This window comes from Cherax quadricarinatus, chromosome 5 (assembly GCF_038502225.1).
Source record: "Cherax quadricarinatus isolate ZL_2023a chromosome 5, ASM3850222v1, whole genome shotgun sequence".
Taxonomy (NCBI): Eukaryota; Metazoa; Arthropoda; class Malacostraca; order Decapoda; family Parastacidae; genus Cherax; species Cherax quadricarinatus.
Genome location: NC_091296.1, coordinates 8,351,717 through 8,367,062, shown reverse-complemented (window position 1 = coordinate 8,367,062; position 15,346 = coordinate 8,351,717). Strand labels below are relative to the sequence as shown.

Below are 15,346 nucleotides of genomic sequence, written 5' to 3'. Positions count from 1 at the left end.
AGTAAGGAAAGTTAAGAGTGAAGATCTGAAGGTAGGAAATCGCTTCTCTGTTCTTCAGGATGAATGTACTTCAGTGGCCAGTGAAGGTAAAGGTACTACTGCCCCTGCTAATGGAGGTAAGCGCATTCTTGTGGTTGGTGACTCTCAGGTAAGATATATTGACCGTGCTTTTTGTAATAGGAATAAGAAGATGAGAGATAGAGTGTGCTTCCCTGGAGCTGGTGTTGGGGACATAGTTAACAGGCTGGATAATATCATGTCAGGTAATGGGAACAAGCCCATTATTTGTCTCAGTGCTGGTGGAAATGATATTGGGAAGGGTAGGAGAGAAGAGCTGCTAGGTAAGTACAGGTCAGCTATAGATTTCATTAAGTCTAAGGGAGGGGTCCCAATCATATGTAGCATCTTGCCTAGAAGGGGAGTAGGAAATGAATGGTTGTCTAGGGCAATTGGTGTAAATTGCTGGCTAGACAGATACTGCAAGGAACTTGCAATCCCATTCATTGACAACTGGAACAACTTTTATGGCAAACATGATATGTATGCAAGGGATGGGGTACATCTCTCTGGGGCAGGGGTGGTAGCACTTGCAGACTCGATTGAGAAGGCCATTGGTGAAATGCCTATGATTTTAAACTGATGGAAGATAGAGGTATGGGTGTGTGTGGGAAACAAGCAGGTTGCAACACTAGGGTTGGAAACAGTAAATGTATAAAAGGCATTCAGCATGAAGTTATAAATAAAGACAGATCAGGTCAGCAAACAAAGGGGGACAGCAGAGGGCAGCAAGGGACTAGCTCCCTTAAGGTTTACTATACTAATAGCAGGAGTGTAAGAAATAAGATAGATGAGCTAAGATTAATTGCAAGTGCAGAAAACATAGATATTATTGCTATAACAGAGACCTGGCTCAATCTGAAAGATAGAGAGATGCCCTCTGAATGTCACATACAAGGCTATAAATTATTCCACACTCACAGGGTCAACAGGAAAGGTGGTGGAGTAGCGATGTATGTCAGAGACAATTTAAATTGTTGTGTTAGACAAGGTATTAAATTAGAAGCGTCAGCCACTGAATCTGTTTGGTTACAGCTTCTCGAGGGCCGAGAAAAACTAATTTTGGGTGTGATTTACAGGGCCCCAAATCTTGATAGGGAGTGCAGTAAACTTCTATGGGACGAAATTCGTAAGGCATCTACATACGAAAATGTTGTGCTAATGGGAGATTTCAACTATAGACAGATTGACTGGAGCAATTTGACAGGAAATTTAGAGTCAGGTGACTTTCTTGATACGATCCAGGATTGTTTTTTAAAACAGTTTGTGACAGAACCAACTAGGGGAAATAACCTCCTTGACTTGGTTCTTGCCAGTAGGGAAACACTAATTAATAATCTTGAGGTTAATGATGAGCTTGGGGAAAGTGATCACAAATCACTCAGTTTTAATATATCATGGAATTCCCCTAATAATGGCAATCAAGTCTCCGTCCCTGACTTTCGCTTGGCTGATTTCATAGGACTGAAAAATTACTTAGGTGGGCTGAACTGGAATGACCTGACTAAGGGTCAGGTAGGTGGTGATGGTTGCCGATATGATGCTTTCCAGGGCATAGTTCTAGCTGCTCAGTCAAATTATGTTCCAAATAGGGAAATCAGATCAAACAAAAATTATCCTAAATGGATGAACAATAGATTAAAATATCTGATTGGTCAAAAGAGAGGCATATATAGGCAAATCAAAAGAGGAGATGGGCAATTAAGAAATCGATATATTCAGTTAAAGAGAGAAATAAAAAAGGGAATTAGAAAAGCAAAAAGAGATTATGAGGTTAAAGTTGCAAGAGAATCGAAGACTAACCCAAAAGGATTCTTTCAGGTATACAGAAGTAAGATCAGGGACAAGATAGGCCCACTCAAAAGTTCCTCGGGTCAGCTCACTGACAGTGATAAGGAAATGTGTAGAATTTTTAACACATACTTCCTCTCAGTTTTTACACAGGAGGATACCAGCGATATTCCAGTAATGGTAAATTATGTAGAACAGGACGATAATAAACTGTGCACGATTAGGGTCACAAGTGACATGGTCCTTAGGCAAATAGATAAATTAAAACCTAACAAATCCCCAGGCCCTGATGAACTGTATGCAATGGTTCTAAAGGAATGTAAAGAGGAGCTTAGCACACCTTTGGCTAATCTTTTCAACATATCACTACAAACTGGCATGGTGCCAGATAAGTGGAAAATGGCAAATGTGATACCTATTTTCAAAACAGGTGACAGGTCCTTAGCTTCGAACTATAGACCAATAAGCCTAACCTCCATAGTGGGAAAATTTATGGAATCAATAATTGCCGAGGCAGTTCGTAGCCATCTTGAAAAGCATAAATTAATCAACGAATCTCAGCATGGTTTTACAAAGGGGCGTTCCTGCCTTACGAATTTATTAACTTTTTTCACTAAGGTATTTGAGGAGGTAGATCATGGTAATGAATATGATATTGTGTATATGGACTTCAGTAAGGCTTTTGACAGGGTCCCACATCAGAGACTATTGAGGAAAATTAAAGCACATGGAATAGGAGGAGAAATTTTTTCCTGGATAGAGGCATGGTTGACAAATAGGCAGCAGAGAGTTTGCATAAATGGGGAGAAATCAGAGTGGGGAAGCGTCACGAGCGGTGTTCCACAGGGGTCAGTGTTGGGCCCCCTGCTGTTCACAATCTACATAAACGACATAGATGAGGGCATAAAGAGCGACATCAGCAAGTTTGCCGATGACACCAAAATAGGCCGTCGAATTCATTCTGACGAGGACATTCGAGCACTCCAGGAAGATTTGAATAGACTGATGCAGTGGTCGGAGAAGTGGCAGATGCAGTTTAATATAGACAAATGCAAAGTTCTAAATGTTGGACAGGACAATAACCATGCCACATATAAACTAAATAATGTAGATCTTAATATTACGGATTGCGAAAAAGATTTAGGAGTTCTGGTTAACAGTACAGTGGACCCCCGCATAACGATGGCATCACATAGCGATTTTTCCGCATACCGCTTACTTTTATCGCAAAATTTTTGCCGCGCATACCGATTAAAAACCCGCTCACCGATTTTCGTCCGAGACGCGTCCAATGTGCCCTCACATGTGCCGCCCATCCCATTGTTTACCAGCCAGCCTCCGCGGTAACATCCAAGCATACACTCGGAATATTTCGTATTATTACAGTGTTTTCGGTGCTGTTTCTGGAAAATAAGTGACCATGGGCCCCAAGAAAGCTTCTAGTGCCAACCCTGTGGTAAAAAGGGTGAGAATTAGTATGGAAATTAAGAAAGATTTTGAAGGGTTTGGGGCTAACCCTGAGAAGCCTATGCCAGTTGTGGAATCCATTGTGCCTACTTCAAAGATTAAGGAAATGTGTGCACAGTGGGTTGAACTGCAAACCTTTATAGATGAAAATCACCCTGACACAGCTGTTGCAAGCCGTGCTGGTGACTATTTCAATGACAATGTTGTGGCCCATTTTAGACAAATCGTAAAGGAACGGGAGGTACAGAGCTCTATGGACAGATTTGTTGTGCGACAGAGGTCCAGTGACTCTCAAGCTGGTCCTAGTGGCATTAAAAGAAGAAGGGAAGTAACCCCGGAAAAGGACTTGCTACCTCAAGTCGTAATGGAAGGGGATTCCCCTTCTAAACAGTAAGAAGATAATGCTCTCCCCTCCTCCCATCCCATCAATCATCACCAGATCTTCAATAAAAGTAAGTGTCATGTAATTGTGCATGCCTTTTTCAGTTTGTGTGTATTAAAATTAACATTTCATGTGGTAAAAAAAATTTTTTTTCATACTTTTGGGCGTCTTGCACGGATTAATTTTATTTCCATTATTTCTTATGGGGAAAATTCATTCGCATAACGATTATTTCGCATAACAATTATCCCTCTTGCACGGATTAAAATCGTTAACCGGGGGTCCACTGTAATCTGAAACCAAGACAACAGTGCATAAATGTTCGCAATAAAGCTAATAGAATCCTTGGCTTCATATCAAGAAGCATAAATAATAGGAGTCCTCAGGTTGTTCTTCAACTCTATACATCCTTGGTTAGGCCTCATTTAGATTATGCTGCACAGTTTTGGTCACCGTATTACAGAATGGATATAAATTCTCTGGAAAATGTACAAAGGAAGATGACAAAGTTGATCCCATGTATCAGAAACCTTCCCTATGAGGATAGACTAAGGGCCCTGAATCTGCACTCTCTAGAAAGACGTAGAATTAGGGGGGATATGATTGAGGTGTATAAATGGAAGACAGGAATAAATAAAGGGGATGTAAATAGTGTGCTGAAAATATCTAGCCTAGACAGGACTCGCAGCAATGGTTTTAAGTTGGAGAAATTCAGATTCAGGAAGGATATAGGAAAGTACTGGTTTGGTAATAGAGTTGTGGATGAGTGGAACAAACTCCCGAGTACAGTTATAGAGGCCAGAACGTTGTGTAGCTTTAAAAATAGGTTGGATAAATACATGAGTGGATGTGGGTGGGTGTGAGTTGGACCTGATAGCTTGTGCTACCAGGTCGGTTGCCGTGTTCCTCCCTTAAGTCAATGTGACCTGACCTGACTAGGTTGGGTGCATTGGCTTAAGCCAGTAGGAGACTTGGACCTGCCTCGCATGGGCCAGTAGGCCTTCTGCAGTGTTCCTTCGTTCTTATGTTCTTATGTTATTATGAATAAAACATTAACAGCATAACACTTACCTTTATTGGAGATTCTTCTTAGTGTATGGGAGACTGGAGGAGAGAGAGTGGATTGTTTATAGTTTGGAAGGGGAATCCCCTTCCATCAACACCTCGGGTACCAATTGCTTTTCTGGGGTTACTTCTCTTCTCTGTTTCTTAATGCCACTAGGACCACCTTGAGAGTCACTGGAGTCCTGTCTCGCAAAAAAACTGTCCAGAGAGCTCTGTTTTTGGCGTCTCTTTAAAACTTCCCTAAAATGGGCCAAGACTCTGTCACTGTACAAGTTGCCGATATGGCTTGCAACATCCTTCTCTGGGTGATGTTTCTCCATAAATCTTTCCATCCTACCCCACATTTCAAAAAATCTCCTTGATTTTTGAAGAAGGCACCTTCCTCCATCTCTCTTCCTCCTCCTCTGCAGCAAGATTCTGAGCTGCGATCTGTTGCTGTTCCTGCTGAAGCTCTTGCAGCTCCTCAGTGGTTAGCTCTTCATTGTGGTCCTCCACCAACTCTTCCACATCCTCCAAACTCACATCCAACCCCATGGAACTCCCCAGTGGATTTAACAACTGACATAGGCTCATCAGGGTCAGCCCCAAACCCTTCAAAATCCCTCTTGTCGACACTATCTGGCCACAATTTTCTCCAAGCAGAGTTCAGTCCTGGTAGTCACTCCCTCCCAAGCCTTACCTATAAGGCTTACGCAATGGAGAATACTGAAATGTTCTTTCCAAAAATCTCGTAGGGTCAAGTGAGTGTCTGAGGTCACATTCAAGCACCTTTCAAACATTGCTTTGGTGTAGAGTTTTTTAAAGTTTGCAATGACCTGCTGGTCCATGGGCTGGAGGAGAGGAGTGGTATTCGGGGGCAAGAACTTTACTGTGATGAACCCAAACTCCTTCAGAATTAGGTCATCCAAATTTGGAGGATGAGCAGGTGCATTGTCCATTACTAGGAGGCACTTGAGATCCAATTTCTTCTCCAGGAGGTAATTCTTCACACTAGGGCCAAACACTTCATTGAACCACTCTACAAAAATTTCCCTCATGACCCATGCCTTACTATTAGATTTCCAAAACACACACAATTTACTCTTCATAACATTGTTTTTCTTGAACACTCTGGGATTTTCAGAATGGTACACTAGTAACGGCTTCACTTTGAAATCCCCACTAGCATTAGCACAGAACATTAGCGTCAGCCTGTCTTTCATAGGCTTGTGTCCTGGCAGCGCCTTTTCTTCCTGAGTAATGTAGGTCCTCTTTGGCATTTTCTTCCAAAAGAGGCCTGTTTCATCACAATTGAACACTTGTTCAGGTTTCAGTCCTTCACTGTTTATGTACTCCTTGAATTCATGCACATATTTTTCAGCCGCCTTGTGGTTCGAACTGGCAGCCTCACCATGCCTTACTACACTGTGTATGCCAGTACGCTTCTTAAATCTCTCAAACCAGCCTTTGCTGGCCTTAAATTCACTCGCATCATCGCTAGTTGCAGGCAATTTCTTTACCAAATCGTCATGCAACTGCCTAGCCTTTTCACAAATAAGTGACGTCATAAGACTGTCTCCTGCTAATTGTTTCTCATTTATCCACACCAATAATAACTTCTCAACATCTTCAAGTACTGGTGATCTCATTTTTGTCAGCATATTTACCCCCTTTGCAACAACAGCATCCTTGATTTCCTTTTTCTTGGCTATGATGGAAGATATGGTTGTACGGGATTTGTTATACATCCTGGCCAGTTCACCCACATGTACGCCACTATCATATTGTTCAATGATGTTTTTCTTAAATTCAGTCGTATTTCTCACCTTCTTTACCAAAGGCTTGGCACTAGGAGCTTTCTTTGGAGCCATGGTAGCTTATTTAGCACTTAAATAACTTGCAAGCACTAAAATAAATGAAATATTATGAAATATTTCGCTGGAGCACGTGAGGGGACTGTCGCTCACTGGTAAACAATGGCACACTGGCTGGGAAGGAAAGGCCGAGGCGGCTCAGACCGTGAGTACGCGTCCAGGACGAAGGACTATTAGCAAGTTACCAGACCATTTCCGAGCCAATATTTTGACGAAAAAACAGGACTATTTCCGAAATGGACGACTTTCAGGCAGGACGATTATTGAGGGACCACTGTACGTATTTAGGAATGGTTGTGTCAGCAGATGGGTCTATGAAAGATGAGGTGAATCATAGAATTGACGAGGGGAAAAAGGCGAGTGGTGCACTGAGGAGTCTGTGGAGACAAAGAATTTTGTCCATAGAAGCAAAGAGGGGAATGTATGAGAGTATAGTTATACCAACACTCTTACATGGGTGCAAAGCATGGGTGGTAAATGTTACAACACGGAGAAGGCTGCAGGCAGTGGAGATGCTGTTTCTGAGGACAATTCGATGGTTCTGACCAGAGCTTTGGTAAGATGGGAGGGAGGAAGAAGGATGGGTAAGGATGGAAGGAAGGCGAAGGTTGCCGGGCATTTGATGGAGGATGGTAGCTCATCTGGAGTTGGCCAGCAAGGCAGTGACTGAGGTGGTGTCCTGCTGGAGGGTAGTTGTAGGTGCAACAAGGTTTGTTGTGCGGTGTAGGTTGATAGAGGTGGGTCACACCGGAGATGGGGATTGTTAGTCCGTGTTACTGGACATAGAATGGTTCCGGTGGTATCCATTCTACTTCTGCAGGGAGGTCGCTTAAAATTTTCGGTCGAGGGAAGTTCTTGTGGATGAAGCGTCGAACTCTTTGTTGGAGGGTCATTCTTTGGGATCTGTGAAGAGGGGTGGTGATGGTATAGTTGGTTGTGTTCACTGGTTGAGGAAGGTTCTTTCTGTTGGGTACATAGAGTTCCTGCATGTCATAAAGTTGTCTCTTAGTAAGTTTGTCTAACCGGACATTGATTGCGGGGATTCTCTGTTGTATGTGCAGGTCCTCTGCCCTGATTCTGTCTCTGAGTCTGGTGTCTGTGATGAAGCGGAGGGCTTTGTTTTGGACTCTTTGGAGTTTTAGTATGTTGGTTTTGGTTGTGAGCAACATGGGTACACAGGGGTATTCCAGCAGAGGTCTGATCATCATCTTGTACAGGTGTAGTTTGATGTGGGGAGGAGCTGCTTTGAATCGATAAAGTTGGCCAAGGCGGGCTTTCGCTAGGTTAACTTTTTTGGTTATGTGAGTTGTAGAGTTTAGTAATCTGCCGATCTCGTATCCTAGGATCTTGTTTGGATTCCTAATAGCAATTCGGGTGCCTCTGATGGAAATACCCCCTTTGTCTTCTATGGTTGATGGTAAGCACCCGATGGTGCTGATGAGGACTTTGTCTGGGTTGGTTGTGATTCTCCATTTCTTCTCCCACCTGGCTGTTCTATTTAGTTCTTCATTCATTTTCTCAATTGCTCTCCTGTGCTTATTTGCACCAGCTGTAGGGGTGGAGGAGACAACATGGATGACATCGTCTGCGAATTGGGTGATGATGGTGTCGGTATGTTCAGGTTGGGGAGGTCGTTGACGTATATGTTGAAGAGGATGGGGCTGAGGCTAGAGCCTTGGGGTACTCCTGTTGTTGGTGTGAAGGGGGTTGATTCTGCTCTGTGGAAGGTGGGGATGATTCTTCTTCCTGTTAAGAAGTTGTAGATGAGCCTGAGAAAGGTCCAGTTGTGATCAGGGAGGTCTACGAGTTTGTAAATGAGACCGTCGTGCCAAAGGCTGTCGAAGGCCTTGTGCACGTCCCTGGTGGCGATAAGGGCCAGGCTCCCTTGCTTCTTCAGGCTGGCCACGGCATCAAAGATGATGTTTATGGCATGCTGAGTGCTGCGGCGGGACCTGAAGCCGAACTGCCTTTCAGAGAATAGGTGGTTGAACCCCATGTAGTAGTTGAGTCTGTTGGAGATTATTCTTTCGAAGGTTTTGCCCGTGACTTCGAGTAGGGAAATGGGTCTGTAGTTCTCAGGGTTGCGGTTGTCCTTGTTTGGTTTGGTGATGAAGATCATCTTAGCTGTCTTGAAAGCCTCTGGGAAGTGACCAGATGCCAAGATGGCATTGTAGATATTCACCAGAGACATCTTGCAGTTACGGGGGAGGTACTTTAGTTGTTTAGCTCTTATGCCTGATGGGCCAGGAGCTGTGTTTCTCAGTCGCCCTATGATTTGGGACACTTCTCTGAGCGTGATTGGTCTGGTGAGGGGATGTTCGTCTTCAAGGGTAGTTGTGTCAATTGATGGTATAGGATGAAAGTCTTCTAGGTTCTCATCCCACCATTAGTAGTGGATGTTGTTAAATCTTCTGCTGTCGTTGTGTGAGAGAATGTTCTCCCATACTTCGCCCATCAACTTGGCATGGTCCAATGGGTCATCAAGTGGGGTAGTCACTACCTCGCCGTCTTCATCGGTGAAGGAGTGAGTGAGGTGTTGGGTGGGAGTGTAGTTGGCCCCTAGTAGTCTGCGGATCTTGCTCCAGAATTGGCCTGGGTGGTATTTATACTGGTTAGCTTGGCGCACCAGATAATCCCAAAGATCTCTTTTATATTGGGTTATTAGGGCGACTAGCTCTCTTCTCAGTCTTTGTAGGACTTCCTGGGAGGGTTGCCCCATGAGGAAGTGTTTGCTGCATTCTGATTGGTACCTGTTCATTCTGTCTTTGATTTCCCTAGTTGGTTTGTATTGTTGGTAGATCTTGGACGATGTTAGTGTTCAGAAAGCTTGTGTGGCCTCCTTGATTCTGGCATGGAGGGAGTTGATTGCCCCGTCTATTGCATTGCAGGGCTGGTCTTTGAGAGAGATGCTTTGATCATTACCTAAGAAGGCTCTAAAGGGGTCGAAACCTAGCATCTTCAGGTTGGGTTTGGGGAGGGTGGGAGTTTGGAACGGAGTGGACTGTAGCTTGATTACCACGGGGATGTGATCTGACCAGACGTTGCTGCCTGGGGAGACTCTACAGTGGAATAAGTTGCAGTCTCTATTGGTGAGGACTACGTCTGGGGTGCCTGGGTGGAGGCCCACGAACGACTTTAAGAATGGGCCTTGGAATGTGAGGTCTTTTGCGGCCATTATGTGGTATAGTTGTTTCCCCGTGTGGTCACCTTGGGGCTGGGCAGCTCCACAATTGAAGAGAGCAGGGTGGTGGGCATTGAAGTCCCCTGCTAGGATGGTAGGGATATTTCTATTGAGAAGTCGGTGTAAGGGAATGGATTCAATATACGGTTGTCTAGGAGGGAAGTACCCTGTGACTAGTAGGAGTCTCCCGTGTGATGTTGGCACCTCGACCGCTAGGACGTTGTCCTCGTCGACATGTATATTGCGGAATTCATGCCCCTGCTTCACTAAGATGGCCACCCCACTGTTGGGTCCCCTGGATTTCTCAAGAGTTGAGTACCCACGTATCTTTATGTGCTGGTCAGGTCTGGCTGATGTTTCATTTAAGAGGATAATGTCTGGGTTGTGGTTGCAGAGTTCTAGTTCAAGAAGGTAATGGTTGTTGAAGAAGTGATGGATGTTGATTTGCAGAATTGTGATCCCCATTATTTTACGTGTTTGGCAGAGTTGCTGTGCACAGCAGATGGGTGTTTGGTAGTGCAGTCACGTGGTGGTTGTGTGCGCTTTCTGTTGGGAATGGGTGGACTTCTGAGGGCAATGTGTAGTGTGAATATAATGCAGAGAATTCATAGTTTGGAAATTAGGAGGAGGTGTAGGATTACCAAAACTATTATCTAGAGGGCTGGGGAGGGGTTGCTGAGGTGGTTCGGACATGGAGAGAGGTTGGAACACAATAGAATGACTTCAAGAGTATATAAATCTGTAGTGGAGGGAAGGTGGGGTAGAGGTCAGCCTAGGAAAGGTTGGTGGGAGGGGGTAAAGGAGGTTTTGTGTGCGAGGGGCTTGGATTTCCAGCATGCATGCGTGAGCATGTTAGATAGGAGCGAATGGAGACAAATGGTTTTTAGGACTTGACAAGCTGTTGGAGTGTGAGCAGGGAAGTATTTGTGAAGGGATTCAGGGTAACCAGCCAGACTTGAGTGTTGGAGATGGAAAGTACAGTGCCTGCATTCTGAAGGATGGGTGTTAATGTTGTAGTTTTATAATTGCAGTGTAAGCATGCCTCTGGCAAGACATTGATGGTGTGAGTGATGGTGAAAGTTTTTCTTTTTTGGGCCACCCTACCTTGGTGGGAAACAGCCAATGTATTAATAATAAATTCCTTATTTGCAGCATAGTTGTGGTGGCAAGGATTCTAGAGTGGTTCCAGAAGATGATATACTTCTTCAGATGGATCAGGAACTAGACCAGAGGCTTAGCCAACTTCGCAGACTTGGACTTGGAAGAAAATCCTCGCATTTCTCAATGGTTTGTTGTCAGAAGACATATTGTTGATGAAGTGATCACTTCTATTATATTTCATGCAAATGTGTTTTAAGATTTCATGTAATACATGTTTTTTTTTTTTTTTTTTTTTTTTTTTTTTTTTTTTTTTTTTCTTCAACAAGTTGGCCGTCTTCCACCGAGGCAGGGTGACCCAAAAAAGAAAGAAAATCCCCAAAAAGAAAATGCTTTCATCATCATTCAACACTTTCACCACACTCACACATAATCACTGTTTTTGCAGAGGTGCTCAGAATACAACAGTTTAGAAGTACTATATACGTATAAAGATACACAACATATCCCTCCAAACTGCCAATATCCCAAACCCCTCCTTTAAAGTGCAGGCATTGTACTTCCCATTTCCAGGACTCAAGTCCGACTATATGAAAATAACCAGTTTCCCTGAATCCCTTCACTAAATATTACCCTGCTCACACTCCAACAGATCGTCAGGTCCCAAGTACCATTCATCTCCATTCACTCCTATCTAACACGCTCACGCATGCTTGCTGGAAGTCCAAGCCCCTTGCCCACAAAACCTCCTTTACCCCCTCTCTCCAACCCTTTCGAGGACGACCCCTACCTCGCCTTCCTTCCCCTATAGATTTATATGCTTTCCATGTCATTCTACTTTGATCCATTCTCTCTAAATGACCAAACCACCTCAACAACCCCTCTTCTGCCCTCTGACTAATACTTTTATTAACTCCACACCTTTTCCTAATTTCCACACTCCGAATTTTCTGCATAATATTTACACCACACATTGCCCTTAGACAGGACATCTCCACTGCCTCCAACCGTCTCCTCGCTGCTGCATTTACCGCCCAAGCTTCACACCCATATAAGAGTGTTGGTACTACTATACTTTCATACATTCCCTTCTTTGCCTCCATAGATAACGTTTTTTGACTCCACATATACCTCAATGCACCACTCACATTTTTTCCCTCATCAATTCTATGATTAACCTCATCCTTCATAAATCCATCCGCCGACACGTCAACTCCCAAGTATCTGAAAACATTTACTTCTTCCATACTCCTCCTCCCCAATTTGATATCCAATTTTTCTTTATCTATCCAAAACAGTTGGGATCCTCTCCAAGATACAATACTACGTGCCGCAAAATGCCCTTCTCACACTATACCACTCACTTATTTATCCATACCTCACCTATGCTATTTGGGCTTGGGGATCAACTGCAGCAACACACCTAAAGTCAATAATAACCCAACAAAAAGCTGCAGTAAGAATAATCACTAAATCCCATCCCTGGCAACACCCCCCCCCCCCACTCTTCATAGATCTAAACTTACTCCCTGTTCAGTACATCCACACTTACTACTGTGCAGTCTACATCTACAGGACCTTAAACTCCAATATCAACCTTGACCTAAAATGCTTTCTTGATAGTTGTGATAGAACCCACAGGCATAACACCAGACACAAACATCTCTACGACATTCCCCGTGTCCGACTAAACCTTTACAAAAATTCAATGTATGTCAAAGGCCCTAAAATCTGGAACACCCTACCTGAGAACTCTAGAACTGCAGACACATTCATCACCTTCAAAACTACCATTAGAAAACATCTTATCTCCCTGATACACCCCATCAACTAACTACACGAATACCACCTGGTGGTTCACACTTACACTCACTCACCCATTTGACCATAAACAGAAATATTAATCTCAATCTTAAAATAATGAATCCTATGATACTCCAATACTTAAACTATGTACTGTGCCAAAACAAAAGCATTCACATTGCTAAACTCACAAACTAGTATTTAGTCACTTAGCCATAATACCAACTTACCTCATAATTTGTAATATTTTAAAATAAAGAATTAAACTAAGTCTGCCCGAAATGCCTAGCCATGCTAGGCGTTCTAGTGGTACACTCTGTAATCATTATTTAACTACATGTAAACCACACAACAACCAAATTCTGTAAATTCAACATTGTAATCTTTATAGAGAATAAACTTTGAATTTGAATTTGATACCCTCATCACCTTACTCTTTTCTATGTTCACTTTCAACTTTCTCTCTTTACACACATTCCCAAACTCATCCACTAACCTTTGCAATTTTTCTTTAGAATCTCCCATAAGCACAGTATCATCAGCAAAAAGTAACTGTGTTAATTCCCATTTTGAATTTGATTCCCCATAATTTAATCCCACCCCTCTCCCGAACACCCTAGCATTTACTTCTTTTACAACCCCATCTATAAATATATTAAACAACCATGGTGACATTACACATCCCTGTCTAAGACCTACTTTTACCGGGAAGTAGTCTCCCTCTCTTCTACACACCCTAACCTGAGCCTCACTATCCTCATAAAAACTCTTTACAGCATTTAGTAACTTACCACCTATTCCATATACTTGCAACATCTGCCACATTGCTCCCCTATCCACTCTATCATATGCCTTTTCTAAATCCATAAATGCAATAAAAACTTCCCTACCTTTATCTAAATACTGTTCACATATATGCTTCAATGTAAACACTTGATCTACACATCCCCTACCCACTCTGAAACCTCCTTGCTCATCCGCAATCCTACATTCTGTCTTACCTCTAATTCTTTCAATTATAACCCTACCATACACTTTTCCTGGTATACTCAATAAACTTATTCCTCTATAATTTTTACAATCTCATTTGTCCCCTTTCCCTTTATATAAAGGGACTATACATGCTCTCTGCCAATCCCTAGGTACCTTCCCCTCTTTCATACATTTATTAAACAAAAGTACCAACCACTCCAACACTATATCCCCCCCTGCTTTTAACATTTCTGTCATGATCCCATCAGTTCCAGCTGCTTTACCCCCTTTCATTCTACGTAATGCCTCACGTACCTCCCCCACACTTACATTCTGCTCTTCTTCACTCCTAAAAGATGGTATACCTCCCTGACCAGTGCATGAAATTACCACCTCCCTTTCTTCCTCAACATTTAAAAGTTCCTCAAAATATTCTCGCCATCTACCTAATACCTCCCTCTCCCCATCTACTAACTCCCCTACTCTGTTTTTAACTGACAAATCCATACTTTCCCTAGGCTTTCTTAACTTGTTTAACTCACTCCAAAATTTTTTCTTATTTTCATAAAATAATCATAAAATATTAACATTGGTTTGCTGATATAGTACTTTGGCTTGTGCTTTCTGTTAATATTTAATGAAAGCCAGGGCCATGACAGCCAAAATTTTTATTTGTTTAAACCAGTATTTTATTCACTGTTGGGCACTTGAAAGTCTGCAAATCATTATTTTTAAAGGACCCCAATGTAAATAAGTCACTCTGTCTGACTTTTTTGGGTTATCCTAGGCACTTTACACATATGCTGCTATGTATGATAATCTATGTAACTGTATTTATGTATACCTGAATAAACTTACTTACTTACTTGAGGGAATGTTCTAGTAACATAAAGATGATCGTAAATACACTGAGAGAATTATACAGCCTCTCCTCACTTAATGACGGAGTTTCATTCCTAAGACCACGTCATTAAATGTCGCTGAGTGAGGAGCATACTATAATGGTAGTGGGTTTGTGTCAACCATCTTTGATATTGTTTTAATGTCACCTTTGTTCAATTTATAACATTTCTGGTATACTATTTTTAAATGTTTATACAGTAGTGTATGGTATATTGTACGTACAGTAGAGCCCCACTTTATGGCGTTTCGCTTTACGGAGTTCCGCTAATACGGTCATTTCAAATTATGACCAAAACTCGCTATACGGCTCTCCCCACCTGGCTTTCTAATATGGTCACCGTGCCCCACCTGGTTTGTTTACATTCTCTGTGAGATCCGTAAGCACAAAGTCACTCCATTTTGTCTGGAAACGCCAAAATTTCAAGTGTTTTTAAAAGTTATTTCATATTTTATATATACCCTGATAATTATACTTATGTATAGCTGTACCTAAATAAACACTGTGCTGGCATGCAGGTACACATTAAAATTAGTAAGTGTGTCTTATGTCTCCAGACGTCATATTAGTAATGATGATAATAATCACAGAATCTCATTTAAATGTCGTATATTACGTTAATATACACATTTTCATTAATCCATCTATGACATTTTTTCAAAATTATATGATAAACACAATGCATAACATATAAATATGATAAATACACCCCACAGTAGAATAAATAAACATAAATATGAGATGTGGTAGCCAGACGACTTGCACAAGTGACACCA

The 15,346-nt window shown here is 42.4% G+C and overlaps 1 protein-coding gene across 4 annotated transcripts in view; it reads left to right on the top strand.

The window, feature by feature from the left end:
- LOC128684896 (testis-expressed protein 9) overlaps positions 1-15,346 on the top strand; it is a 78,118-nt gene that overhangs the window by 14,612 nt on the left and 48,160 nt on the right. For all 4 annotated transcript variants that reach the window (XM_053771227.2, XM_053771226.2, XM_070099692.1 and 1 more), the window contains one exon: positions 10,949-11,083. In XM_053771227.2, the coding sequence (XP_053627202.1) occupies positions 10,949-11,083 (135 nt within the window). The remainder of the gene's footprint in view (positions 1-10,948; positions 11,084-15,346) is intronic.